This window comes from Erythranthe guttata, chromosome 12 (assembly GCF_056151865.1).
Source record: "Erythranthe guttata isolate IM_541 chromosome 12, IM_541, whole genome shotgun sequence".
NCBI lineage: Eukaryota > Viridiplantae > Streptophyta > Magnoliopsida > Lamiales > Phrymaceae > Erythranthe > Erythranthe guttata.
Genome location: NC_142544.1, coordinates 3,504,036 through 3,530,708, shown reverse-complemented (window position 1 = coordinate 3,530,708; position 26,673 = coordinate 3,504,036). Strand labels below are relative to the sequence as shown.

Sequence of the window (26,673 nt, the reverse complement as noted above, 5' to 3'; positions counted from 1 at the left end):
AGTCTCAAGTCTAATGAGATGAACGATGAGGAGGAAAAGAAACAAAGACACTTAGTCATATATAACAGACTCAATACCGCGACATCGTGTGTAACGCACCGAATATCATGTAGGTAATCTATAAATTTTCTTGTCCGGCCGTCTATAATCAAAGTAAAATAAGACTGAAACAACAGTCATTGAAATGTGACTTACAAATCAAAAATAATTATTTTGTCAAAAATAAATCTAGCAATAAAATAATAAAAAGATTTATCTATTTTTACAAATTAAAATATCAAAATAAGTATAGACTTTAATTTTAATATTATAACGAATGGAATTGATCAGGTTAAATCTTTGATATGTTCTTGGGTTGGTATTTGTTGGGCTTCGATCTGCAAAATAAGAAAAGGAAAGTCCGGACTTAGGTCAAAGTTAGCACTTCGACGTCTAGGTCAGTTATTTTTCTTTGGTAGTTCATATTTGCAGTTTATATGCAATAATGTGTGTGTTGTTACCTTGCATGGCTTCACATTGGTCTATTGTTTTATTTTCATACTTTGTATAATTTTCTTTGGACAAAATGCACTTCACCCTCTACAAATTACCCAATTTTGCACTTTCCCCCCTAAAAATTTAAAAACTGGATTATCCCCCTTCAAAATATTATTTGGTTGCACTTTGCCCCATAAGCCAATTTTTGGTGAGCATTGTGTAGCAAAAATAACATTTTAAAGGGCCAATGCGCAAAAAGATAATGTTTAAGGGGTAACGTGCAACAAAAATAACACATAAAGGGGCAATGTGCAACAAAAATACTCAAATGCCATGAATAATCCATCGAAATTTTGCTATCGGGGCGATGTGCAACAAGAATAACATTTTGAAGGGGGACTTTCACTTTATAAAATTTTGAGGGGGTAAAGTGCAAAAGTTAGAATTTTATAGGGGTGATGTGCAATTTGCCCATTTTCTTTTACTCTTATCTCTTAGATCAACGTCCCCTTGCGCATGGCTTCGCAAAAATGAGAAACATGCTCGCCTTAAGAGGATTGCTACTAATTAAGAAGGCCAATGAAGTGGACCATCTTCAGACTTCAGGACATGGTTAGCGAGCTTACTCAAGAGAAAGTTCGCCTCGATCGGGGATGAGAAATCCAATAAGATCAAATCCGGTTGAGTAGTTTGCAATCGGAGAAAGAGAAAATTCGGGAGAATGCGCGAGAGAAACATCGAGTTACTGACCCGGAGTGGTTACGTTGCGAGCTATTGCTTTGGAGCGTCCAAAGATACTCTACGATATTTTTTTCTCCATGGATGGGCATAATTCTATGAAGAAATTGATAGTGAAGTACTCCTCCTCGTCTCACTTTGCCGTAGCACCCGCTCCGATTGGTCTGGACTACTTCGATTGTGGTATCCGTTTGTGTATCGAGAGCAGCGATTACGTCGTCGGTCTCAGTGAGCTCGTTGCTATTATTTGTGAACATTTGGAACTTTCTTTTTTCTTCATCGAGATCAGTAGAATAAGTGGAGATCCATTTGTTGGTGTTGCTGATCGAGTTGGTGCTAATTTCTTGCTTTTCTTTTTATTTTTCTAAGTCATTTTTGTTGTAATGAGTTTGAGATATTTCCATCAATTTGTTTTTATTTTGGCGAATTCGTTCTCATAATTTTTTCATCTTGAGCTTGTCTCGCTCTTATTTGAAAATTTTCGTCAACAAGCAATTTCGATGAGCTCTGCCCGCGTGCTCAATAGAATACCATCAAATTTATTATGATATAATTGAGCTTGTGATCGATAGAATAAATTGTGATATATCATCAATTTTATTGCAATTTCGGTGAGCTTGTGCTCGTTACTTTAGAATAAATTGAGATCTATCCTCAATTTTATTGCAATTTCGGTGAGCTCGTGCTCGATAGAATAAAGTAAGATTTATCATCAATTTTATTGAAATTTCGTTGAGCTCGTGCTTGTTACTTCAGAATAAATTAAAATCCGCCATCACTTTTATTGCAATTTCAGTGAGCTCGTGCTCGATAGAATAAATTGAGATCTATCATCAATTTTATTGGAATTTCAATGATCTCGTGCTCGTTACTTTAGAATAAATTGAGATCCATCGCCAATTTTATCGCAATTTCAGTGGGCTCGTGCTCTTTACTTTAGAATGAGTTTTATCTTGGTTTATTGTAAGTTTGTTTCGCTCTATTTGGCTCGTGCTAAAAACTTGATTTTAAAAAAGGCTCTTCTGTATTGCATTGTTACGGGAAAAAAAATATTTTCTTCTCGACAGGATGTTGAAAAGAAAACGGCAATAATGGCCATCCCTTGCTTAATTTATACAAAATATTTCTATAAATGGCAGAAGTTGGAAGCGCGAGCTATCAGTATGCCTTCTGTTGGGTGCTAAATACCAACACGCAAGTGTACGTATCGCAAACAAGTAGTAAAGTAGACTCGTGAGAGTCGGATGTCGATCCCACAGGGAATACGCAAATTATTTAATCCTAAGTACCAAATCCTAACAATTATGATTTTTATTCAGCCTACGCAGGGTTGTCAAATTAATTAACTAAATAAATTAAACTAATTAAGAAAGCAATTAATCACGATAAAATATCAATATAAAACGGATCTAGGATTTTATCTTCCCCCTATGCGATAATTCTTCACCCAACTAAACTCCTATTATGCAAGTTACGATTCCCGATTATTAACCCAAGACACGAAATTATTCATAACCAGCTGTCGCTGCGCTATAAACCTATTATTCATAAAAGATTCACTATATGTCTATGCAAACCTAATATAAATAAAGCATTAAATAACAAGTCTCGCAAACGGCTACCTAAGGTATTATCTGTATGTCTACGATAATACATGCAATCAACACACGCATTCGGTGAAAAACTACTCGAAGGCTCTTCTATCCCTGTTCTAATTATTAAAACGATCTGTCAATCAATTCTAACAATAACAAATAGCAACATAAGTTAGCTACGCTCATGCACTAAATAAGATCAAGATAGAAGAAATAATCGAAAAATTAAACTTGCATAAAAGTCGAATAAGAGGTTCGAATCACCACATAGGGTTCCAATAAAATCCTAGAATAAAAACTTAGCTACTCATGTTCGTAACGAAAAGCATAATAAAAATACGGAAATTCATAAAAATCAGAAAAGAAAAGGAAAAGGGAAACTAGGATGAAGATTCGTCAAGTCTTCGTCTTCGTTCTCTTGCTCCTCGATTGCGTGTAGAAAAGATAAAAACTCCAAATAAAAATAAAAGGTAAAAGATCGAAAAAAGACCCCCCAATTGTGTGCCTGACTTGGTCTTATATAGGGTGAAGAACTTGGGGAAGAAGGCAGTTTCCTTGTGCAATTAAAATCCCTTTTCTGCGCAATTTCGGAGTCTCGGACGGGGGTCCCACGATTTGCACTAAAACTGGGACGGGGTCCGAGCTTTAAATCTTCAGAATTTTGATTTTTTCACTTTTGGCCCATATTTTCTCCAAAATTACAGTTTTGACCCCATACTTTTCCAATTCTTCAATTTGTCCCTAAAATACAAATAATAACCAAATTAAGCACCAATTATCGTAAAAACACATCAAAAGCTCCAATTAAAAGGTACAATTAAGTGTATAAATATACACTTAACACCTTCCATCTCGCTTAGCATATAGGCTACTCCTGCGAGCACCTTCACGAGATTATAAGGTCCTTCCCATTTTCCCACCAGCTTCGATGTTGGTTTTAGTGTGTCTACCTGCCTTAAAACCAAGTCCACCACTTGAAGTATTCTCTCTCTTACTTTCATGTCATATGCGCCTTTGATTATCCAACCGCTTGTTTATCCTCTCAAGCAATATGAGATTAAATACCTCAACATGTTCGTTTAATTCCCATCCTATATACCAATTATGCATCATTGTCGAGTTGAATTGCGTTCCATTGTCTGAGACGAGGTTTCGGGACAGACCGTAGCCTACCACCAACAGCCTATTTTCTTTGACTCGCAACCTATATACCAATAAATGAATTTTCTTTGACTCGCAACCTACCACCAACAGCCTATTTTCATCGATAAATAAGTTTGATCATTATCTTCTCGAGGGCCACCACGATAACTTCTTCGCCCGTCTATTCGTTGTTCGCCCGTTCATCCTATCTTGGGTACTTTGTTTTTATAGGCTTTGCCTTACTTTGGGCTGAACTTTGTAGTGGGCCGAAATGTTGAAATATGGCCGGATCAGCAAATATATTTAACACGTAATTTTCTAAAAAAATGCTTACAAATTTCAACAAACATATTCCTAAAATTCATATAAAATGTTGAATTTATAAAACTATGCTAATCGGTACAAATTTATAATTAAAATATTTATATATTCAATCCTATTATAAGTTTATGTATCTTGTACATAATTTTGGAAATCTGAATGTATATGTATATATATAAAATGCAATGTCACATATACTGTTACGGAGACCATCATTCCATATAAAATACAACATCACGGGGATTTAGCGCCCAAATTGACAACTTTTAATTAAATGGGTTAATACACTTGGGTCACTGGTAGCAAACTTAATTAGAATTAAATGACAATCCGAAACTATTTTTTTTTTAAATAATTCCCCATTTCAAATTATAATATGTCTCACATTCCTAATTTTTTTTATTCCTAACTTTCTCTTATACCTTAAATATAACTTCTATTTTCGTTTCTTCAACTCAGATCTGTTTCTTTTCTTTTATTCTCTCTATTTCTCTCTTTTTATCGTTCTCTCTACATGTCTCTCACGGTCTGTTGCTCTTTCTCTATTTCTATCACTCTCCCTCTCTATCTCTTTTGCTCCCAGTTATGGTGGGTGGCTATGACGGCGGTGGTGGTGGTCATGGAGGCGGCTATGCAGCCGACGGTTAACATGGGGGTTGTTATGGAGGCAGTCATGGTGAATGGCGGCGGCTATAGAGGTTGTGCATATGGTGCGATTGCTATGGATGCGGCTATGGTGAGTGGCGAAGGCTATGGAGGCCGTGGGTATGGTGAAGGTAGTTATGGAGAGGGTTAAGGGCGATGGTGGCCGCAATTACGATGGGGGTTGGATATCGGAGATATTGAAGGACCGGGAGGCGATGAATATAGAGGTGGTGGCAGCTATGGTGACGGTTTTGCATGTCTAGATTTTTATTTTGGCAGCTATGACGATGGTGGTTGTAGATCTAAGGTTTTATTTTTGGATAACTATGGATTATGTGGCTGTTTATGGTTGTCTATGCTGGCTAGTGGCTAGTGTCCAAAGAGGGATTTAGGGTTTTCGAATTGTGCAATACAAATGACTATGGGTTACTACAATTACTACATTTTTCTACGAGTGCCTAAAGGTGACTACGACAGTACAAATGACTATGGGTTACTACGATTACTATGGGTTTCTACATGTGTCTATAGGTGACTACAATCGGAAAAAAAAATCACAGTTCTTCAATATTATGTAGAAATAAAGGAAAAAAAAAAAGATTTTTATAATACTGAAAAATCTAAATGAAAAAGAAAAAAGATCGTATTCTACGTGCCAAAAAAAATATTAGATGCAAAAATAAAAATGTAAACGCATAATAAAAAATGATAAATATATAAAAATATTACTTTGTGCATATTTCATCTTTAATTTGGAATGAAATTTATAAAGAATTTGAAACAAAGGGTTTAGTTAAATTTGTCATTTAATTCTAATAAGTTTTGTCACAAAAGACCTATATCTTAAGACCCCTTAATTAAAATGAAAAAAAAAAAGATTTAAGAATTATAATAAGTTAGTTACTAATATTGAAATTGTAATATAATAATTTACAAAATAATATTACAATCAAAAGATAATATTATATCAATATTACAACAAAAACCTTTAAATTTAAAAAGGGTTTAAAATTGCAGAAAATTCCAATATAGGGGTTAAAGTGTAAGTTCTGAAATCTCCTTATTTGAATAGAGAGCACAAAATTTGGGGACTAAGTTAAAACGTTTGAAAACTTAAGTGACCCGAATGAGATTTGTATTCTTGCAATTGACCCTGCCCAAATCAGAAGTAATACAAAATTGTTGGACCATAGTGCAATTTTAGAAATCTTCAACAAAACACGGCCCCTCTATTCAGTAGTCGGCATCACCAACCCTAACCCATTTCCGACGCTTACGAAGAACTCACTCACACCGCCCGGAAGCCGTTCGACCCCAATTCTAGTCCGTTCCGTCCGATTAATCGCCGCCACGGTGAGCGAACGCGGCTTAAATTTCCGTTCCGGCGGACAAATCGCCGCCTTTTAGATTTTCGAACACGCCAGCCGCTAAATGCCGGAACTTTGTAGCGGTGGCCTCCGTTCCGGTTCCACTAATTCCGTTCCGGCCGCTATAGCGGCGTTCCGGTGAACCGTGGGTGGATGTTGAAGAATTTTTGTGCGAACGAGAGGCTAATCACGGATGTGGACGAATATTTTTAAAATCGTAAGATCTTCCATTTTATGTTTAGTGCAGAATTAGTTGAAATTGATTATTTTCTTTACTTTTTTTGTTTTAGGATTGCTTATGCAGTATTAATCTAACTAGGGTTTCCTTCTTAGTTATATTAATTTCACACTAATCGTTCTCGATACGTTCTGTTGTGCGCATTACATTTGCTGCTGTTGTATATTTAATGCCCAATTCCCACAAGTATGTATCTTGGACTTATTATGTGGCTTGCCTGACTTTCAGTTTATATCTCTGAGCCATGCAACATGCTAACACCTCTCCGATTTTTGATGAGAAAAATCATCACTTTTCTCTCTATGAATCTACACATCTGGTGAAAGTTTGTTACCATCACTAGACACACCAATTCAATGCCTTTTCAGATGATTTCAGGACATATCTAGATCCATGCACTATGTTGCCAACATACACCAATGTATCTGTATAAATATATCGGATTTGACAAGTTGGTTCCACCCATGTTCATAATTAGAAGGACCACTTATCTGTAGGAATAATGATATACGCTTCTTCATTTGCAAAATGGATGCTTTGGGCAACTTTTTTCAGTTTTCTAGAATTTATCTAAAGCGATAAGCCATTACTCATAAAATATGCTACTATTCAGCCCAGTCATTCAGCTCCTGCCATATATTAGTGTAGTATCATGCATTGTTTGAAACGCTAACATAAATCATTGCCTAATATGTGTATGCTCCGGGAAGGGCTTGAATACCGGAAAATTTGATGATATTTGCTCTCATCAACCCAGAAAACTAGCTACTTGTTTTTGGCTAGTTATCCAATGTACGGGGAACTTTGCTGTAGGCATGGAATACAGTAATCATTTATTCCAAGCAATCTAATTTAGTAGCTGAAGAATTTATAAAACATTGCGAATTAGTTTTTATTTTAATTTTGAGGATATTGCTTTATATGGTATTCTATGGTGGAGATGTTTCTGGTATTGGCATTTTTGGTTCTTGATATATTGCAATATACTAATAATATATTTTAACTTTTTCCAGGGTGGTTTGCATCAGATATCATGGTTTCAGTTTCTTCCCAATGAATTTGATTTCAACGCTCTGTCTGATAAGAGGTGTGGTCTTGAATCATTAGTTTGTTAAATAAATTTACTCGATTAATTACATCGGTCTGTCAGACCATTTAATTGTTTTAATGTCGTAAGGAACCATATAGCTTTTAGTAATTGGCCTTTTAGTTGAATAAGGAACACCTAAATGATGAATAGAGGACTATGGACATTAAATCTTATGCTTAGGGTTATAAATCCCACATTGACGATTTATTTCTTTTATTTATATGATTCAGATCCTCGATATCTTACAGTTTCCAGATTTGATTCTTGTTAAATATATAATTTTCACATACCTTTCCGGGCAATCAGGTTGGCCGTATGTGTTGGGTCCTAGATCAGTTTTAACTCCTTTTTATTTGATATTTTCAAAGTTCAAAAGTGGATCAAAAAGATGCAGCAACTTCAGTGGTGCTCTCAGCACATCTGCAACTGCAGAAGGAAGGGCTTCTCAGTACATGGACTAATTCTTTTGTTGGACCCTGGGATCCTTCACAGGGTTTGCACAATCCTGGTAAGTTTATAAATGACACTTTGGAGCAGATATAGCAACCATGTGCTTTTAACTGTTGCCTGCTCGTAACTTGACAGATGAAAAGATCAAGCTCTGGCTTTTTATCCCGGGACAACACTCCTCTGTCATTGAGAAAGCACAGCCTGCCGTTGCTAAATTGAGAGGTATGTTGTTTTTTTAGTAGAGCTTTTATATGAAGTTGATTATGTTTTCATACTAAATGAACTTCTATTATTCGCCACATAAGTTCTCGCATGTGGCCTTTGGGTGTCTCCTGGTGATTCAGAAGAAGTTGCAGCTGCCCTGTCCCAGGCTCTAAGAAACTGTATAGAAAGGTTATACCATGTATATTTTGTGATTAGTTTATACTCGTGATCATTAACTAACAATGTTTTTGTCTTATTTGACAGAGCTCTTAGAGGGCTCTCATATGTACGGTTTGGAGATGTGTTTTCAAAATATCATCCATTTACACAAAACGAAGAACTCTTCAGGTTTGCTATTGGTATTAATGTCTGTCTTGGGATCAATGTGTCTGAATGTTGGAATTGTTGTTCGAATAGGACATGGTTTTCAGTATCATAAGACTTCTATGTGATAGTTTTGGGGTTTTCTTACTTTACTTGACATGCAAATCAGACATCATTGGAAAACCATTTTGCTGGATAATAGTTAGTCACAACCTTGTGAAGTGGTATTTCCATTAATCGTATCGTGTTGTCTTAGAATGAATCTGTGAACCAATGCTATACTTAGGAGGGTTTTTGGCTAAGCTTATAAGCTGTTAAAAACAGCGTATAAGATGTTTAAGAGCTTACAATCTCTTCAAAAGTGTTTGGTAGTTTTTTTCTGAAGGATCTTAAAAATTAAAAAATAAGCTGTTGGAGAACTTATAATATCTTGTTTAAAAAAATCTCTACACCTCATCTTCGAAAAAAAATAATTTAGAAGCTCATCATCCAAACACTTTAAATTTGAAAATTAGACGTAACAAGTTATCGGATATAAGAACTTGTCTGATGTTTGAAATAAGTTTAGCCTAACAGCGTCTTATTTTGATGTTCATTAATTATATGTTCAAAAGATCCATATGCAAGAGGTCTTAAGTTATGTTGGGGCAAAGGACAGAAAAAGGTTGGGTCTAATATTATTAACTCTCCTGGAATATTCCAGCTACTCTTGAGTGATATGGCCAGTCTGCTCATTTATTAAAAGTTTTCCCTTCCAAAACTTTTGAAGCTTGCGAGCTTTCTCATTGGCCATGTAGTGTAAAACTTGGAAATGCTGCCTGGTTAAATGAGTTTGAGTTGCTGAAAACAATCAACTTTCCATGGCTATACCTGTCGGATGCTAGTTATGTATTTTGAGATTTGTGTTTATTGTTTGAGTAATAGACCTAGGGTACTGTGAGAATTTTCCAGAAAAAGAAAATTTATGCTTGAGAATAACGTAAAATATGAAATGAATCTTGAGCAAGCTCTCTCCCCTTTGCGAGTTGCATATGTAACCAAGACCGTTAAGGGTAGACTCACCTTCAACTGGTTTCTGAAATATCTGATTTCCATGTATTCTGTACAATCAATTGCTCTTGGTATGGAATTCCTGTTATGGTTGTAAGCACGTCAGTTAGAGAAGTTCTTAGACACTTTTAATGTTATCCTTTCTTAAGAAGTTTTATTGCTGCTTTGTAGGAGGGGTCAACCTGTTGCTGAGTTTATCTTTGCCGCTTCGGAAGAGGCAATATTTGTGCATGTTATTATATCCGCTAAGTTAGTCTTTCTCCCCTACTCTCAAACTTTCTATTCTATGTGTACTATTTATTAGATTTGGAACAATATTCTATGTTTATCTTTTCAAGGATATGTAGTCAACCCCACTTAATGCCGTTTAAATCTTGAAACATGATTGTTTTTGCTCACTTTTAGGCATGTCCGGGCGCTATCCAGTGGTGATATAGGACCATTCCTCAGCAGTTCTTCTAGGCGTTCCAATGACTGTATTTCAGGTATGCTTTTCGGTACAATGATGTGCTTTTATGGTTATATGATACTTGCATGAGAGATGCTTTCGTCCATCTTGTGTATGAATTGGTAGTGTTTAAATAGAAAGTTGCGTTGAGTTCCGTGCTATGATGCTAGAATTCTGTGCTATCAAATTCTTCAAATGTGTGTTATCCTACATTTGTTCTCTGATGCTGCATGAAGACAATGCTCGGCTTCTTTAATAATTGTAAAAGATGAGTACACAAAATAAATAATTTAGACACTTATCTGACACATTTGATTCATTATTCTTATGCTACAGCTGCATGATTGAGTTTTTATAGTCAAAATTTGACGATCGAGTTGCCTTATAGTTCATTTATATTGAAATATGTTCCATGGGCTAGCGTGTCTACTGTATACAAATACAAAGTTGGCGTGCATATATGTATGTTATGTTTGAATTTGTCCCCGGATGAGGTTAGTTGATGTTCTGTGCATTTTCACTTGTTTTTATCATCTTCACCAGTTTCAACAGATATCTCTACCTACCATCTCTTTTTACTGAGGAATCCTCAGTTTCACTCTTATTCCCCTTGATACATGAATTTTCGCCGTTTCTTCCAGTACTTCTACTAACCTATGGATTCCTCTTTGTCTATCAATTCTTTTGTTCATCAATTTTAAAATATAGATTTTTTACCCTCATCTACGAAACTTCTTTCAGGAAACCTTCAGTTCTACACCTGTTGTCCTTGACATGTGTAAAGTTTTTACGTTTATTTTCTATTACTTTCACTAAACTATCTTTTGGTGTCTCTGTCTACATTTCTTTTCATTTACTATTCTCCTGGGAAAAGAAAAGAAGAATAAAAACATAATAACGAACTTTGAAGAATCTGAGCTATTATGTCCAGGGAGGCTGATCTGTTGGTTCTGTATGCCTCTTTTAGATATATCAAGCTATGACATAGCATCTTGAAATGATCTACTCAAGCCTACATACTAACGATGCTCGTTTTTGCAGTTATTGCTTCCCCTCATGGAATGCGTGGAAAGCTCACAGGATGTTGTCCTGGCGATCTTGTGAAACAAGTGTATATGAGGTTTGATGAACTACCCTTCAACTAGCATTCTCCATGCCCATCATTCTCATTTCTAATGTCTATTTGCTTCATTTATTATCCCGTCCATTGACAGGTTAACTTCTCTTAGATATTGTATTCAGACTTATTCGATTAGTTGTATTTACATATCTCTTTCATTTTGCTGGTTTGTTTTGTTGTTTATTTGTCCTTCATTTGTATTTGGACAGCTCTGCAAAGTTTAGAGGTTCAAATGGAATTATAGGTCTTCCCTACCATGCTGCTCAAGGGTCCGTCCTACCAGCTCAAATGAGGGGACAGAACTGCTATGTTGAAGTGACCATTGGTTGCCAGGACAAGATGGGGCGCAAAAATGTTTACTCGCGTAGTAACTTGCCTCGGACTCATGGCACTGAGCCCCCAGCTGTCGGACTAGGTACTCAAAGGTGGCCTCCAGAAAAGCTCCCATTTTGTGAAAAGATGTTTGTTTATCCAGCTGAAGCTGTCCTTGTTCCAGTTATGCAGACATCTTTTGCTAGATCTTCTCTGAAGAGGTAGGACAAAATCAATGTATAGCAAAATCCGGTGGCATTAACTTTTGTTATTGCCTGGAATTTTTTTTTTGTGCTAGCAGCTGGATAGATCTCGTTGAACTTGCATAATAGTATTATCTTCATGAGTGCCTTCAGTATTGGAAGAATCCAAAACGCATAAAGTATGTTTCATGTAGAATGGTGAGAGAGAACTGACTCTACCCCGTGGGGGTTCTGTGTGTGTGAAGCGAGTTAAAAGAGAACTTGTAGGATGTATAGCTTACTTTCATACTGTGTTCAGGTTGATTTGCTGTTTTGGAATCAATCCATGGCATCAACTGTCTGAGATACAAGAGTGGTGTTAGGAGCTATGACACTCATTTATTTACTTGTTCTGTCCCTCTCATCCTTCCCGTTTAGCATATTTTTGCCGACCTCTCTTGATTTTCCTTCCCTTCAGTCCCGCTTTATGCTAACATGGGAATTCCGTTGGTACTTAATCTCGTTATAAGGCTTGATTGGTTTCGTGGGATTATCAAGATGGCCATTTGTCCGGACATTCACTTTATTCCGAAACAAAGAAAATCAAAATGGAAATAGTAGCAATTATTGTGTATTAAGTAAATGTAGTACTGCAAAGTACTAAAGTCATTGACAGTATCTGAAGATGTTATCCACTGTAAATGAGCTGTATGATATGTTTATTATAAATTGATCCTTAGTTGTATGCACAGTCAACTAAAAGATCTATCTACTGTGTAGGTTTTGGCTGCAAAATTGGGTTGGGCCGTCATTATCGGGCTCGTCACCTATTATGCACTGGTTAGGCCAAAAGTTTCATTTGTTTATAATTTGTATACGTTCTCTTTTAGATTCACTGCTGAGTTTTTGCTTTCACTTAGCTTTGATTTTGACAGCGATGACAAGCTAGATTCAAGGGTTGGATCATCACCAAGTGGAGCTCGCTCTCTGCATGGCTATCGTAGCAGTAGTAACAGTAACAGTAGTAGCAACTGCAGCATAAGTAGTTCTTCCAGTGACAGTGATCGCAAGACCTTGGGAGCTAGTGATCTTGACGCAGATGCAGATTCTATAATGTCCAGACAATCTGGTTTATCTTCGTTGGGTCAAATGCAGAATGATGGCCTCCAGTCGGTAATTTTCTTCTCTTTTCTGAAGTTTTGAGGACTAGAAAAGTGTAAGAATGTTTGTTATCTTTACTCACGAAATTTATGTTAGTACATATGCATGGTGAACTTATTTACTTTTTCCTTCTCAATATTGGTGTATGTGATGCTTTAACCATGCCTTTTGTGTACATAAATGATTTCGTTGTATGCTTCTCAATATTTATCGTTTTGAGAAATCTGTCATCTTTAGGCACTAGTTCCTGTGGTGATCGTATTCGGTGTAAGTAAAATATAGTCCCTTATTCCCTTTTGGAAAAGAAGAAAATCGTATATCTTAGTACCTTAATCCAACACCAAACACAAATCTCTACGAGTACACATTATAGCATTAAGCAGACATCCAACAGGGGTTATGGCACATATGACCTGCATTCCATTCTTTCTTCGTCTGTTGGAAGTAATAAATTCCACTTCTTTCTCACCTTCTGGAGTTGATAGCTTAGCGTGTTGATTTGAATTTGATATGTGAAAATTGGATTACTTATTATTATTTCCTGCTCAGGGTTCTAAAAGGCCGCGATCTGGGACATCAGAGTCATTTGGTCAAGCGGGTATGGTTTTAAATCCTTCTATTACTGATTATGGTGCCATGGAAGTCAACAATGTGTCCATCACTGGGGTTGCAAATGAACAAATTGGATCTGAATGGGATTGGGACGACGACGAAAGAGGCATGGGAGTGGATATTCAGGCGCTACTATCAGAGTTTGGTGATTTTGGTGACTTCTTTGAGAGTGATGTATTGCCTTTGGGCGAGGTAATCAGTAGCTCCCATCCCCTTATTACCATAACATGATTTACTGCTCTTTCACCATTAGTTCTATAGCTGTTCAAATTTAATTTTTTTATTGTCGTGCCTTTCCCTGGCTAAAATTCAAAATGGCCACGAATGTTGTCAAAAGATGCATTTATGCTTGAAAGCATCAAGGTTGATGCAGCACCATACCAATTAAGTGAATTTCGATGGTAAAAATAATTCAGCAATGAAACCAAAAGAGTGCAAATGGCCGATAAGAAACTGACATTGGTATGAGATCTGTGGGAGCCCTAGGTTTGTGACCATAGACTACCGCAAATGGACTAATGCCTATTGACCTATTAACCGGATGAGTATATGCAAAATTCATGTTGTCAGTTCCTTCATTTTAGGGTTGATTCAACTCTAATGGGAGTGTACTACTTTCTACAGGGTTGTGTATATATGGTGATCATAAAAGGCTGGAAGGGTGAAGATATAGAATAACTTTTTAAAAAATAAATCTCGACTCGCTCCAGGGCCCTCACACCTAAGTTCCTTTCACTGGAAGAAGACTCAGATTTCTTTTCGCTACAAACTGAATTTTATTCATAAACTTCATTAACTGGCCTAATGACACTTACATATATTTTTAGTTGAGAAAATGACCTTTCAATGCCTAAGAAATTAACCATAAAGAAAGGAATGAAGTGTGCTGCTTCTTAAATCTCTTCCTGTGATAAACTTTAAATTTATTAGCACTGATGTCCTCATGAAAGGTCTTTTTATTTAAATAATATAGTAATTTATTTATTTTTTTAATATGGCTGCGTAATATTAAGATAGATAGACAAATCCCAAACTACTAATTGGTGGCCGTGAGTTGTGGTCTTTAGAGAGAAGATTTGCAGACTGTAGAATGAAAATAGATATATCAACGCAAAGAGTCAAAATGGCTGAGGAAGAATGATAACTTGTTGTTGAACACTTGCACATTCTAGGCCGTTATTGCTGTCTTTGTTTTTTGTTGAGCTACTATTGGCAAGTCTAATATGTCCACAAGGCACAAACTGTCATTATTATTTTAAATTTGGCTGGAATAATTAGCTAACCTTTCCGGGCTACTAATAGGTCCTTATTTTATTAAATTTAAGTGAAAATTTGTTTGCTCTACATTGGTGGACACTTATATAATATTGTACTTATGTTTCGCTGTCATAAACATCATATTTGGGTATGTAGCTGCACGTGATCTTATCCACTAATTGCATTGGCTTATTATTTTTTCTTTTAATTTTCTAACTATAAACAATATTCATTGAAAACCGTTTACTCCTTGTTCTATGATGAAGCCTCCAGGCAATGTTGAGTCTCAAGCTCCAATGTTTCCTGCACCTGAGGGTGGAGAATTGTGTAGCAGCCCCAGCAACTCTCTGATGGATGTGTCAGATCAGATGCTTTTGCCTGTTGGTTTTCAAAATTTTGATAACAATCTACAAATTTCTGCCCCGCTGGAAGATATAGCAAACAAAAATCAAGAGGCCACAATGATTTCTACTTCTGGTCAAGTGTCCTCTGTGCTGTCATCTTTTAGTGGAGAATTTGATCATGTTGTAAAGGCTGAAGCACTGATGACATTTGCTCCAGAATATGGAGGCGTGGAAACCTCCAAGAGCGAGATCTCCTTCGTGATTTTCCGAAGTCCGTATATACCAAAATCCTGCAAAGTGGATTCTGCTTCAAGCTCGAACAATTATGTATATTCTGCAACACCACCGTCTTCCCCTTGCTTTGATGGATTTGATGAGAAGTCCATCTTGTCCGCCAGTATGAAAACATGTGCAGAAAAAGACTCGACTTCTGTTTTAAAATCAATGAAATATTACACACATGTTGAAAGAGGAAAACAGCAAATTGGTGGAAGTAGCAACAGATTTTCTAAAGGTGAGCTTGGAGTGGCATCATCACAATTTTCTGTTGTTAGTCAAACAAATGTCAAGGCTGTGTCGACTAAAGCAAGTGAAGGCTCACTGGGAGAAGATAATATTCCATCTTCAAGGACTGTCCTTGCAACAGAGATTGAATGCCTTATGTGCCAGGCTTCCATGTGTAGGCTACGACATACATTGTTGTCTTCTAGCAATCAGTCACCTACTGGAATGAGTGGATTGTCTGAAAGTAGCACTCCAAATCAGGCCAATGTTGATTCAAGTACCATGACGGACAATATTTCAAGCAAATCTGAGTTGAAGAAAGAAATTATTCCGGTTAGGATAGCTGGTGATATTGATGGAGGAATACTAGATGGACCTTTGACCGCACCTGTTGGTGTCTGGCGATCTGTTGGAATTCCTAAAGTTGCTAAATCAAGCACAAGTATGGAAATCTGCCCATCTATACCACACAATTCATTCATTGAAGAAAGCATGCTTTCCTATGGACTACGACAACCACTTCAGGAACTTCTTGACGGCATCGCGTTACTTGTCCAGCAAGCTACTTCATTTGTTGATGTGGCTCTGGATGCTGATTGTGGTGATGGCCCTTATGGCTGGCTCGCACTTCAAGAGCAGTGGAGACGCGGATTTTCCTGTGGACCTTCTATGGTACATGCTGGTTGTGGGGGACTTTTGGCTTCTTCTCATTCCCTCGATATTGCTGGCATGGAGCTTGTTGATCCGCTCTCAGTTGAAGTGAGATTCCTTTATAATAGAGTTTATTTTGCTTCCTAGCTGTTTTTCGTTGAATAAAAGAGACTGAATTTTCTTTTCTGCTTGCCCCTTTTCCTTTACTATTCTCTTTGCTGAATCCCCTCTTAATTACTTTGTGTATTTCTTACTCTGTGTGTGTGTGTGTGTGTGTGTGTGTGTGTGTGTGTGTGTGTGTTTACATATTTATTGTTGGTTGCATGGAGTTCTGAACTAATTTTGAATCCCGCAGATGTTCCCGTCAACTTTATCAACTATTCTCATTATTTACCAGAATTCTGCTTTTCATTGTGTTGCTAAGTAAATATTCTTTGTCATGGGGAAATATTAGGTTGCTGATGAGGGCAACCAATCTTTTATATGATTTTGGTTGAGGCATAATGTATAAAATGGATGGAGATGATCTTGACATCTCGTCTACTTCAGTTGTACTAACACATTAAAGTTTCAGCTGATGAGACTTCTGTTTTGGTGGAGATGGGATATATCTGTTTTCTACTTATGTTTTGAGTACATTTGGATTTGTTAGCTTGTTATGGCTGAGTGTAAAGATGTGCATTTGTCATAGAATTATCTTTGTTTTCTTGGTGCAAGAATTAAAGTTTGGCATGATGACTAATATAGTACAACTTCTGTATATGTGCTATGTTAGAACGCCATGGCAGTTTCTAAGACTATAAATGATTCTTACGAATATATATTATCATTTTCAGGTTCAGGCATCATTAACTATTAGTTTACTCCAGTCAGACATAAAAGCAGCCCTAAAATCTGCATTTAGTACTGTAGATGGTCCTCTATCCGTTACCGATTGGTGTAGGGGCCGTAGCCCATCCAGTGAATCAGGTTGTGATGGACTTTCTGCAGAGTCTATTGCTAGTGCAAATGAATGTCGCGAAACTTCGAGCACTGTAACTCTATCAGTTGGAGACCCCATGAGCCCATCTCTGACTTCTGTTGGTGGATCGTCTAGCCTCAAAGGTACGATCATGCTTATAGCTCCAATGCTTTATTGACCTAATATTACCTGTTGGGTAATAATGCAATTTTCATTACAGCTGATGGGATCAGAGGGGACGAGGCAGGTGCTTCTCTATCAGAGTTGGATCATCAACAATTCTTACGGATTCTGCCTACGCTCTCTGTTGTTCCGTTTCCTTCCATACTTGTTGGGTATGCATGTTTATCTTGTACATTTGTGGCAATCTTAATAAATCCTCTTTGCTTCTTTGAATACATCATAAATTTTACGTAACTGAATATAATGGTGGAGAACGGCATCGTTCATACTTAAGTCTACAATATGAAAAAACAGATATTTCTTATACTGATCTTTGAGGTTGATATACATAAGACAAGGTTATGAGGTGGAACTAGCATTAGGACACAATTTCTGTGCATCATGCTAACATATTTAGGGTTTTAGCTTTCTGGAAATTGGCATAAGCAAGAAATCTTGTCTTGAGTGTCTTGATTGACGAGTAAATTTTACAAAACACGAGCCAAATATTGTCTAGCGTTCCCATCATGACTTGATTGGATAGGTACTATAGTCGGAAATGTGTACAAGTATTGTAGATCAAAGATTTTACGTATAACTCGCGACGGTCTGTAATATAATAACTTCTATACGATGTTCGTATTCTTATGGATTTCCACTCCTTTTCTTGATTGTAGATGTGTACCGTTTCTAGGTTTTAGCTATAAGTTAAGCTAGTAAGTTCATATATTTCTTTCATATTTCACTGGATCTACAGCCTTGGAATACGGTGTCTGCCTTCAATTTTATGGTGCCAAATTTTCAAGTAATTTTATGCAATAGGTACCAAGATGATTGGCTCAAAACCTCAGCTAGTTCCTTACAAGTCTGGGAAAAGGCCCCTCTTGAACCATATGCAACTGCAAAACATGTAAGATTCGTTGAACTGTCTGATCTGCTTTTATGCTGGCAAGTTTCTTTCTTGTCTTCTCACTGTTACGAAGGCCTGGGAACTGTTTAATGTTTTCCACTTCTATTATGATACTATGAGTAATTTACTTCTTTCTTTATTTTTCTGGTAGATGAGCTACTACGTTGTCTGTCCAAATATTGATCCACTTACCAAGGCTGCATCTGATTTTTTCCTGCAACTTGGAACTGGTTAGTGTCGTTGATTTATATTATTATTTCCGGGTATTTTAATTTTGTTATTTCTTTGAATGTTTTAATGATTTTCCACGATTCTTACGTCACATATGAGATTCTTTTTTTGCTAATGTTGATTTATATATAGTCTTGACAGTATCTAATATCCCATTGCGATATGATGTCATCATTTCATAATTTTGTTCAGTTCCAAGGCAGATTCTGTAATTCATGTAGTTCTTTTTGTCTGCCATCCTCAATACTGATTTCCTCTATGCTTATACTGAACTGAGTCGGTATATTTGGAGTTGGGAATGAAACTCACCTTTCTCATCTTCATGTCGTAGTTGGCTTCTGTATTTAGAGGGCTTTTCTTTGAGCTGGTGTATAGGCTTTTACTCAAATGATTGGTTAAGATATTTATTAAAATAGTTGTAAAGATTTTTGTTAAAATTTTGTTACAAAAATAACTTACGTGAAACTTAAACCTGACTTGATGGACTCTGTTTCCTTGGTTTTTGCGGTCTAAATTAGAAAAAAAAAGAAAAAAAACAGCAGTAAGTTATTGTATCAGTTTAACTCTCAAGTTTAATGTGTTGACATCAGCTTGCTTATATTAATAGATTATTATATTAAATGTTTTAGAAATCTATGTAAATCTAGCTTTGGAAGTTATCTTCTACTGATGTGTTTGTCGGGTCTTTTGGCTTGCTTATTGTCTTTTAACTCTCTCCCAGTTTATGAAACCTGCAAGCTGGGAACCCATGCACCCCAAAGTCTTGGAAATGAGATGGAGATTGATTCTGGGAAAATTTCTCCTGGTTTTGTCCTTCTCGATTGCCCTCAGTCGATGAAGATAGATACCAATAATGCATCTATGCTGGGATCAATCAGTGATTATTTTCTTTGTCTATCAAATGGCTGGGATCTGACGAGCTATCTAAAGACTCTTTCTAAGGTTCTCAAAGGCTTAAAATTTGGTTCATCTCCGACTGTAAATGCAAAGGATGGAAATGGTGGGCCATGCACTGTAAGTTGTGAATTTCATGCATATTGTTCATTATAATTGAAAGATTTTCTTCTTAAAGATTTATGTTCACAAATCATGCAACTGCCTGATTTTATTCTACAGGAAAATCTTTTGAATACAAAATCTACCTTTTGTTACTGAAGTGTGTAAAATAGATATCCGAATCGAAGAATCTTTATCATGTACTGTTGACTAATTTGCAGTTGATATTGCAGTGCTAGACGTGATATTATAAAATGTACAATTGATGTCGTGCACTAATTGTTGCATTCTTGTCATTCTAGGAACATTGTACAAAAACATGATCATCATAAAAATTGCAAAGATTAAAATGCTTTACCTTCCATGCAACAGTTGAATTATTTCAACAATATTAGATACATTGTAACTTTTGGTAGTACAAATTGTAATTTTTTTTTTTTTTTTGTATTTGGAAATATTCATTTGCCCCTTCCGTTCTTCCGGTATTTGACTTTCATGTCGTAGCGCAGACATTGCATTCAACTAACTGCTGAACGTCATTCCTGTTTATGGAATTTAGGTAGTTTATGTGGTGTGCCCCTTCCCAGAGCCTCTTGCAGTTCTGAAGACTGTGGTTGAATCTTCTATTGCTATTGGATCAGTCATTCGGTCTTCAGATAAAGAAAGGAGATCAATGATGCACAACCAAGTTGCAAAAGCCCTGAGTTACCCAGCTGCTGTAGACGAGTCATTTTCAAATGTTTTGACTCTTTCGGGATTCAGCATACCAAAGTTGGTCTTGCAGATTGTGACAGTTGATGCTGTTTTTAGGGTTACTAGTCCCACACTAAGTGAGCTAATCATTCTGAAGGAAATTGCATTCACTGTTTACAATAAAGCTCGACGTATTTTACGAGGAGCTTCTGGCGAGATGACACAATCATCATCTGTGTCAGGAAGATCTCATTCAGCCTTGATGCAGATGGCTTCACCTGTTCCTGGTATGTGGAAGGACTGTGTTGGTCCTCGAAGTTTGGGGCCCCCTCTTCAAAGAGAGAGTGAACTTGATGCAAGCTTGAGACCAGGTGCTTGGGATAACTCCTGGCAGTCAGCGAGGAGTGGGGGGCTTGGATGCGATCCCAACAGAAGTGGAGATGCCTTTCCTCTGGATGAAATACGTTGTTTGTTTGAGCCACTTTTCATTCTTGCTGAACCCGGTTCGTTAGAGCGCGGAATTTCTCCCTTTTTGGGGAATTCAGTTGATTCGTCAAAGCTATTATCAGATGATTGTGCAAGTACCAGCTTTGCGCAAAGTTCTGCTTCTTCAGGAAGTGGAGATAATAATGGGCCTGTTTCTCAGCATGAGCCCATGGATTCAGATGGTTTTGGAACTGGCCATCAAAAAGCACTCCCGAGCCTGCATTGTTGTTATGGGTGGACAGAAGATTGGCGTTGGATGGTGTGCGTATGGACAGATTCAAGGGGAGAGTTGCTCGACAGTTATGTTTACCCCTTTGGTGGAGTCAGTAGCCGGCAAGACACCAAGGGTCTGCAGTCCCTATTTATCCAAATTTTGCAACAAGGATGCCAGATTCTTCAGGCTTGTTCTCCTGATGTTGGTATTGCTAAGCCTAGAGATCTTGTGATTGCACGAGTGGGTTGCTTCTTTGAGCTCGAGTGCCAGGGTATTTCATTAGCCCTCCATTTTCTAATCCTACTTTTAACCTTTTCCTCTATATATATTAGTTTGGCATGATAATGAGGTGCCTCTGGACAGTTTTATTATTACAGCTGCTTTGCAATTAATCTGAGGAGATTTTTGAGTGAGATGATTATGATTTAAAAAAAAATTGTTTCTGCAGAGTGGCAGAAAGCATTATATTCAGCTGGGGGTCCGGAGGTGAAGAAGTGGTCTCTGCAGCTTCGGCGATCATTCCCCGATGGAATACCTCCTAATAGCAATGGAAATTCTTTGCAGCAGCAGGAGATGAGTTTAATGCAAGAGAGATCTTCACCAAGTCCGTTGTATAGTACTCATGCTAAGGCTTCTGCATTCATGAAAGGTGGCATTGGACAACCTTCCTCAAGGAAGCAGATAATGGGCGGGCATGCAGTGCTGGACAATTCCAAGGGCTTATTGCAGTGGGTGCAGAGCATCAGTTTTGTTTCAGTCTCAATTGATCATTCCTTACAACTAGTGTTTCAAGCAGATTCAGCATCTCCTGGTACACATCGATTCACTTGTAGTATTACTTTTTCTGCCATGATCTCATGTTTTAAGTGCGTGTTTAAAATTACTTGTCTGGCTTGCTGAAACTGGAACGTACACTGGTGGTGGTTAGAACTTAAATTTTGTCCTGGACTTTGTCTGGCACCAAAAAAGTTATGGAGAGGTAAAAAGGTATGGCTAGGAACTCGTCCAACAGAAAACACTTGTTACTCGTAGAATCTATTAAAAATGATGGACAATAAGAAGTAATTATAACCACTAGATGCTTCGCCATTAGTTCTTATAAGAAATGGATTTAACTAGCCGACGAATTACAATCAAAATCCACTTTAAGAAATGGATTATTCACAAACTATAAAAACTCCAAAATATTAAAATATGGTAAAAAAGGAATAGTCAAATTAGTAGAACAGGTTGATATAGCAAAACTTCAATAGATGAACCAATTTTTTTATTAGAAATAAGAAAATCTATCGTTTAGTTGAGTAAACTTCTATTTTTGGTACCAGTTCCACTTAAAAGATTCCTCATCTTATACTTAACTACTTGGAGTGTCCTAGACGAATCCTTTTCAGCCTGTATGTGGTAAAAAGAAAGCATAAACTGATAATTGAATCTTCACCGGCATTTAAATTTACGTATTTGCTAATCTTGTCAGCAACTTCTTTTATCTTTTTTCCCCTGTTCTCTGCTCATCATTTTCCTTCTAGCAAACTGCCATATCTATTTATACACATACAATTAATTTTGTCGTTGGAAGAATGCATTCATTTTGGAAATGTACATTTTTATAGCTATCCCGTGAATATACGATTTATACTTATTTTTTTGGTTCTACTATCAGTTTCCTAAGCTTTTGCTGTGTCTACTATTACAGGGACAAGTCAAGGTAGTGCCACATCTGGTCAGTCAGTGTATCTCGAAGGATACACACCTGTCAAATCCCTCGGCTCTACTTCAGCCTCCTACATTCTAATTCCTTCACCAAGAATGCGTTTCCTCCCCCCCTCGATTCTTCAACTCCCCACATGCCTCACTGCAGATTCCCCTCCTTTAGCCCATCTTCTACACAGCAAAGGCTCGGCAATTCCCCTCTCTACCGGTTTCGTCGTCTCAAAAGCTGTACCTTCAATGAGGAAAGACAGTAAAAGCCACTCAAAAGAAGAATGGCCTTCAATTCTTTCTGTTAGTTTAGTTGACTATTACGGAGGTAATAACTTCAGCAAAGAAAAGTTATTAGCGAATAAAGGTGTCAGTAATAAGCAAAGCAAGGATTTCGAGTCGGAGACGCACGTAATTCTTGATTCGATAGCAGCTGAGCTTCATGCTTTGTCGTGGATGACTGTTAGCCCAGCGTATTTAGATAGGAGATCGGCTTTGCCTTTTCATTGTGATATGGTTTTGAGACTTAGAAGGCTTCTTCATTTTGCCGATAAGGAACTCTCTCGTCTTCCAGATAAGGGCACGAGCAATTTAGGACAAAGGATTTGAGGTATATTATCTGTTTTTTAAGTCTATCGTACTTTGTGCATAGTTAGTTGTACCTTGTAAGAGTCTTGATATATATAGGTGTAGCAGCTCACAGTGAACTGTGTAAATAAAATTTTAGATTTAGTGTTCTCAATTTTTGGCACTGGTCGGTCTAACGGGATCACGTGTAGAATTTCTTGACAGACGAAATTAGCCGTGTGTGTTTGAGGGTAGATGTTATAACTTATAATTATAGTTACAGTTATTTGATTATGCTTTGGCAGGAAAATCTTTGGATGATCTTTAATTTATTCAATTCCAGTCTAGCAAATTTAAATCACTCATCATTCTTATTTATTTAACAAAGTGGGGAAATCTCTAATTCCAAGTAAGGTGGTTAGGGGTGCAAGTTGGAACGGAATTTCCAATTTCCGCCGATTCCGATCCGAAAAGTTCCGATTTTGGAACAACTTTTTTCATTCCAACTTCCGAAATTCCGATTTCCGAATTTTTCCGATTTTTTTGGATTGGAATTGGAATTATATAAAAAAAATTTGGAATTTCCGATTTCCGATCGATTTAATTCCGAAATTAATTCCGAAAAAATCCGATTTTTTTCCGAAAAATACACCTATAAATAATATATATTATATAATACTTATTTTCCAAAAAATACACCACTGAGTTTTGTTTTAGGATTTTGACATAATGAATTGTTATTAGAAGTTTTATTGGATATTATACTGTGTTTATTTTTATTTATTTTTTTGAATTGAAATTTAGTAGTTATCAGTTTTACTTTTATCGACGTGGATGTTCTTATTTTTGAAAAATTATGAACATTATAGAAATTTTCGGCTAAGTTTTGAAATTTTAAAGCTTATGTGATTTCCGATTATTTTCCGAAATTCCGAAATTTCCGGGCCTTTTGGAATTGGAATGAATTTTTAGATTCCGAAAATTTTGGAATTGGAATTGGAATTGATTTTGTACTTCCGATTTTTTTTGGAAATTTTCCGAAAAGGCTAATTCCGATCCGATCCTTCCGACTTTCACCCCTAAAGGTGGTGTTTAGCTTATTCAAAAATAGAAGTTGGTGATTGTGAGTTAAGTGGGTATTAAGTGTTTATTTTTAAAAGTTTGGGCGTTTATAAATATGTTCGAAAATCAACTTAAATAGGAAAAATATGTCCTGGGGTTCTTTGAAGAAATAGGTTAGAACAACTTATTTACAAAGAATTAAAAGCAAAATCTGATTTTGCGAACATCTAAAAACAAACTGAGGGAACAAAAAAAACTCCGGAAGCTGTTTTTAAAAGCTTTTGCAAACGGAAAGATCAAATCTAATTTTTCACCAAATGAATTACTAAAAGACTATTATTCTTTTACTGAAATACAAAATCCCCAATTACAAAATTTCACAACTTTATTTGCACAAGACCATATCAGCAACACCCATTTTATCTTCCTCACAACCTATTTCACAAAAAATCTTCAAAAGAATAAAAATTATTCATCTTCTCCAAAGATTCTCAACACCCAAAACCCTCAAATCTTACTAAAACATGCAAATGATAACATTATGGAGTCACAAGACATCAATATGGAGAATTCTATAGAAAAAAGTAGAAAACAAACTATGAATCTATGCATTTTTATAGTTAGGTAATGGATTTTTTAAGTTTTCAAAAAGAAATTCGCGCATTCAAAATTCGACATACAAATGTCGATTTTTGTCACAAATTCGACATTTAGATGTTGGTTTTTTAGCAAACAATCGACATCAACTCTAGATGTCCATTTTTGTGACAAAAATCGACTTCTACATGACAATTTTTCGCCAATAAATCAACATCTAGATTTTTTACCAAAAAATCGAATTTTCTTCTTCTTCTCCTCCTCCTCCTCCCTCCTTCCTCCATCTTCTTCTTCTCTTCCTCTTCCAACATCGGCGGTTGGGCGGCGGCAATTCTTCGACGGGGAATGGGCGGCGACAATTCATCTCGCCTTGTGTTCTTCTCTTCTCCCGCTAGAGCATTCCCTCTCGTTTTTCAATTTCTCTCTCTCTCTCTCTTCTTTTTTTTTTTTTTTTTTTTTTTTTTTTTTTTTTTTTTTTTTTTTTTTTTTTTCTCCTTTTGGTCTTGCAATAGTTATTCGGTCTAACTTGAATGAATAATATCAAAATCAATAGGGGTTATATTTATAATTTTCAGTCTTTTTCTTAGTAAATTTATTTATGTTTTGGTCTTGCATCAAGTAAGGTCTTACCCTTAGAAATTTTGCGATTTCAAATATTGGCTGCCTTTGCAAACACCACTTGCATCACTAGATGGAACATTACTATTTATTTTGTTTTCCATCAAATTGAAAATGTAAGGGAACTTGTCGATGATTCAACATTATTTTTTGATAGACGAATTGCATGCTTAATCTCTTCTTCCGAATACGACGACAGTAAATCCATTTTTTGAATGCATGGTGTTGCAAATCGTCCAATTCGTATTGCTTTTTTGGTTTGATGATGTACTATATATCAAAGTTGTAAAAAGCGGAAGTCGGTTCGGAGGCGGTTAGGAACCGACTCACGATTAATCGGTGTGGCGGTGATTAATCGTCGATAAATAGGAAATAAATATATTTCTAGATATTATTTATAAATACTCAAAACATATGTAAAAAGATATTTAAACATAGTTATATTTCTATATATCCTAATAACATAATAAAAGTTCAATAACAATAAGATTATTATACAATAAAAATCCTTATCAAATATAAATAAAAGGCATTTTTTTTAATTTAAATTTATTCTTGAACATTCCAAGCATATATCATTAGGCTCTTTTACAATAACAGTTAATATAAACAAAATAGAGCATAAACTCAGATCTTTTTTATTAAAGTCCCAACTTTTATTTTGAATTAAAAAAGTAAAAAAGTTTTTAAAAAAAAAAAGAAAAAAAAAACGAATTTTTACTGATTTTTGCCACCTAAGTTTGACCCGCCTATAAGGTTTGACCGCCTCGAACCGTCCCAGACAGTCTAAAACCGCCTCCAAGATCAAAACCCGATTTTTTCTAAAAGTGTGGGACCGCCTCCACTTCAGAGATCGATTATTTAATAGGCCGTCTCGGCCGATTTTTATAACACTGCTATATATCAATAATTCAATATAGTAATTGGATTTGTAACTATAGTAACTTTATGCTAATATAAGAATTAGAAGTGAAATGTGAGTAGGAATCTATGAAAAGTTGCATAAGTACAAGATAGACAAAATAAAACACATAATATATAGTACAAGAACATAACAACGTAAGAAAAACAATAATTAACCCCCACTAATTGAGATTAAGGAAGACACTCGGAGGTGGGTCACCTAACACTACACTAAGTTTAAACAATAATTACCCCCTTTCTTTCAATTATTTTTAATTATTAAATAAAAACCTTCTAGAAGCAAATTACCATTTTTAATTTTCTGCACCTCACCAATACACA

The 26,673-nt window shown here is 36.3% G+C and overlaps 1 protein-coding gene across 2 annotated transcripts; it reads left to right on the top strand.

Moving 5' to 3' along the window:
* The first annotated feature begins 6,100 nt into the window (after window positions 1-6,100).
* GCT (RNA polymerase II transcription mediator) lies at window positions 6,101-23,461 on the top strand. Of its 2 annotated transcripts, none has more exons than XM_088826892.1 (22): window positions 6,101-6,503; window positions 7,538-7,611; window positions 7,983-8,122; window positions 8,200-8,286; window positions 8,370-8,457; window positions 8,533-8,616; window positions 9,814-9,891; window positions 10,048-10,127; window positions 11,132-11,210; window positions 11,420-11,743; window positions 12,485-12,544; window positions 12,625-12,877; window positions 13,415-13,669; window positions 15,001-16,341; window positions 17,070-17,337; window positions 17,415-17,529; window positions 18,179-18,266; window positions 18,418-18,496; window positions 19,219-19,511; window positions 20,053-21,157; window positions 21,335-21,697; window positions 22,580-23,461. In XM_088826892.1, the coding sequence occupies exons 1-22, from the start codon at window positions 6,480-6,482 to the stop codon at window positions 23,191-23,193; spliced, it is 5,892 nt and encodes a 1,963-aa protein (XP_088683018.1). In that variant the 5' UTR covers window positions 6,101-6,479; the 3' UTR covers window positions 23,194-23,461. The 2 variants fall into 2 exon arrangements, with proteins under 2 accessions (XP_088683018.1, XP_088683019.1); XM_088826893.1 differs by having other exon boundaries at window positions 6,111-6,503; window positions 12,640-12,877.
* Window positions 23,462-26,673: the final 3,212 nt, after the last annotated feature.